This window comes from Conger conger, chromosome 5 (assembly GCF_963514075.1).
Source record: "Conger conger chromosome 5, fConCon1.1, whole genome shotgun sequence".
NCBI classification, from domain to species: Eukaryota; Metazoa; Chordata; class Actinopteri; order Anguilliformes; family Congridae; genus Conger; species Conger conger.
In genome coordinates, this window is record NC_083764.1 from 42455277 (window position 1) to 42458020 (window position 2744).

The 2744-nt window shown below is 40.8% G+C and overlaps 1 protein-coding gene across 1 annotated transcript in view; it reads left to right on the forward strand.

Annotated features, from left to right (window-relative positions):
• The window catches only part of aire (autoimmune regulator), a 13904-nt gene extending 11160 nt beyond the window's left edge, over positions 1 to 2744 (forward strand). Inside the window, exons 12-13 of the mRNA XM_061242675.1 lie at positions 1357 to 1446; positions 1735 to 2744. Coding sequence (XP_061098659.1) covers positions 1357 to 1446; positions 1735 to 1815 — 171 coding nt within the window. The 3' untranslated portion in view covers positions 1816 to 2744. The remainder of the gene's footprint in view (positions 1 to 1356; positions 1447 to 1734) is intronic.

The window sequence follows — 2744 nt, forward strand, 5'->3', positions numbered from 1 at the left end:
AAGGCATTTGTGTTGTTATGAGTTCCTAATGTGATTTGTCAGGGCATCTGTGGGAAAGTGCTCACAGGGAAAGCAAGCAGGTGTTCACTTTAGGCCTGAGTGCATCAGTATGGCCTCTATTATACTGACAAACAAGACGTCAGCATGAGAGATTAAAAGAAGAATTCTTGCTTGACTATCCTACTTTGTCCAAACATCAAATACCTTTCCTCAGGGTCATTTCTAGTTTAAAGTACATAGTCAAGAGCTAGGCATTGTTCACATATCCAGATCTTTGTCCATGCTCTCAAATCAGTGTTTGGCAGGTAAGTTATTATTATCCTCACATCCATACACTCAATTTATTAGGTATTTATTACACTTATTTTTTTCTGCTGCTGTAGCCTATCCGCACGTTGTGTGTTCAGAGATTCTGTTCTGAATACCACTGTTGTATTGAGTGGTTATTTGCATTACTGTCACCTTCCTGTAAGCTTTGACCAGTCCTCTGACCTCTCTCATTAACAACACGTTTTTGCCCGCAGAACTGCCGCTCACTGGATGTTTGTTATTTTTCGCACCATTCTCTGCAAAATCTAGAGACTGTGAAAATCCCTGGAGATCAGCAGTTTCTGAAATACTCAAACCACCCTGTCTGGCACCAACAATCATTCCACGGTCAAAGTCACTTAGATCACATTTCTTCCCCATTGTGATGGTTGATGTGAACATTAAATGAAGCTCCTGACCCATATCTGCATGAGTGCATGCATTGCACAGCTGCCACACAATTGGCTAATTAGATAACCGCATGGTGTACAGGTGTTCCTAATAAACATATAGGTATAAAAATTAAACCTTTAAAAGCGGCACCAATGTTTAATCAAAGTGACGGTTTTGCAGTAAAACTAGATAGGGCATAAAGTTCCTTCCCAATCTGTTTTCATAAAAGTTCCTGCGTGCAATGATGTAACATTTTATGAATTAGTATTTAACCTACTGGAATTAATTGCTCTATTGTTTATCAAGGAAAATGAACAAAAACAGCTTGAGGCTGAAGATCGATGAAAAGAGGCTTTCTGCCCTGTCTGGTTTCAGCTCAGTAACTGCCACGGGCTGTGCTCAAGTACATGATTAATTGGCGGAATAAGGTCTGAAATGTCTGCCTTTGTGTTTGAGCACCTGGGCCAATTTCTGTTCATTTCTTTTTCTCTTTTTTTACCGTTCATGAAGTGGTATAACAGCCTCATCAAGAGCCATCAGTATGAGAAACATGTGACAGGTCACATGAAGAATGTGGCTTGCATCCAGCTTCAAACTGACTTATTAGCAATATGCAAATCTGATACTTCCACCCGTGTCCGTCTGCATCGACAGGTTTCCATGTACGATGCCCCACCTGAGCAGAGTGTGCCTGTCTCAGAGCAGATGCTAAACAAGGAAGAGCTGGACTCTCTCATGGGGGAGGTGAGCCATGCTTTGCTTCACATTTCAGCACCCAATCCGGACCCACTGTGAATGGCTCCATGTTCAGCCTTTTTGGCTTTAAGTTTCCCTGTTGATCATGGTCATGGTCAGGGTCAGATGACAATGAAGATAATGATGATGATGATGATGATTTAGTATTATTATTATTATTATTATTATTATTATTAAATTGTGCCTCACTGTGTGGGAAGGGAGCAGGAGATGTGATGATAAAGAAATATTTAATTCTGTCTGTCTGTCTGTTTGTCCATTTGTCTCTTTGTGCAGAATTCCATCGATGGGATCTTGCAGTGGGCCCTACATAACATCTCCCGGCCTCTGGCGGAGAACCAGGGCTTCTTCCAGTGAGCGTGTTTGCATTGGACAGGTCTTCCATTCACCTACAGTATATCAGCCATCGTAGTCATATACTCTCTTTACAAGGGTGAATGGATGAAGATTGGGGGCACAGTCTACAAAAGCAAACTAAAAGACTAAGGGATTAGACTGCACTAAAACAATGTCTACATGACAACATTTATTTTCTTTTGAGCTGTTCTTGTTGTATTCGGATGTACAGTCAGGTCCATAAATATTGGGACATCGACACAATTCTCATCTTTTTGGCTCTATACACCACCACAATGGATTTGAGATTAAACGAACAAGATGTGCTTTAACTGCAGACTTTCAGCTTTAATTTGAGGGTATTTACATCCAAATCAGGTGAACGGTGTAGGAATTACAACAGTTTGTATATGTGCCTCCCACTTTTTAAGGGACCAAAAGTAATGGGACAATTGGCTGCTCAGCTATTCCATGGCCAGGTGTATGTTATTCCCTCATTATCTAATTTACAAGGAGCAGATAAAAGGTCTAGAGTTCATTTCAAGTGTGCTATTTGCATTTGGAATCTGTTGCTGTCAACTCTCAATATGAGATCCAAAGAGCTGTCTCTATCAGTGAAGCAAGCCATCATTAGGCTGAAAAATCAAAACAAACCCATCAGAGAGATAGCAAAAACTTTAGGTGTGGCCAAATCAACTGTTTGGACCATTCTTAAAAAGAATGCACCGGTGAGCTCAGCAACACCAAAAGACCCGGAAGACCGGAATTGTGTCGATGTCCTAATATTTATGGACCTGACTGTACGTACATAGGGACCCTCTTTTAGAAAAGTGCACATGACTGCCACATGTAAGTTTCACACTACAAGTTTTTTGCAAGTCATGTTTCTGTGCTAGCTTGGATGCATGCAATGGTCTGAACACAATGAATAAAGATGATTAGTGAGCAAA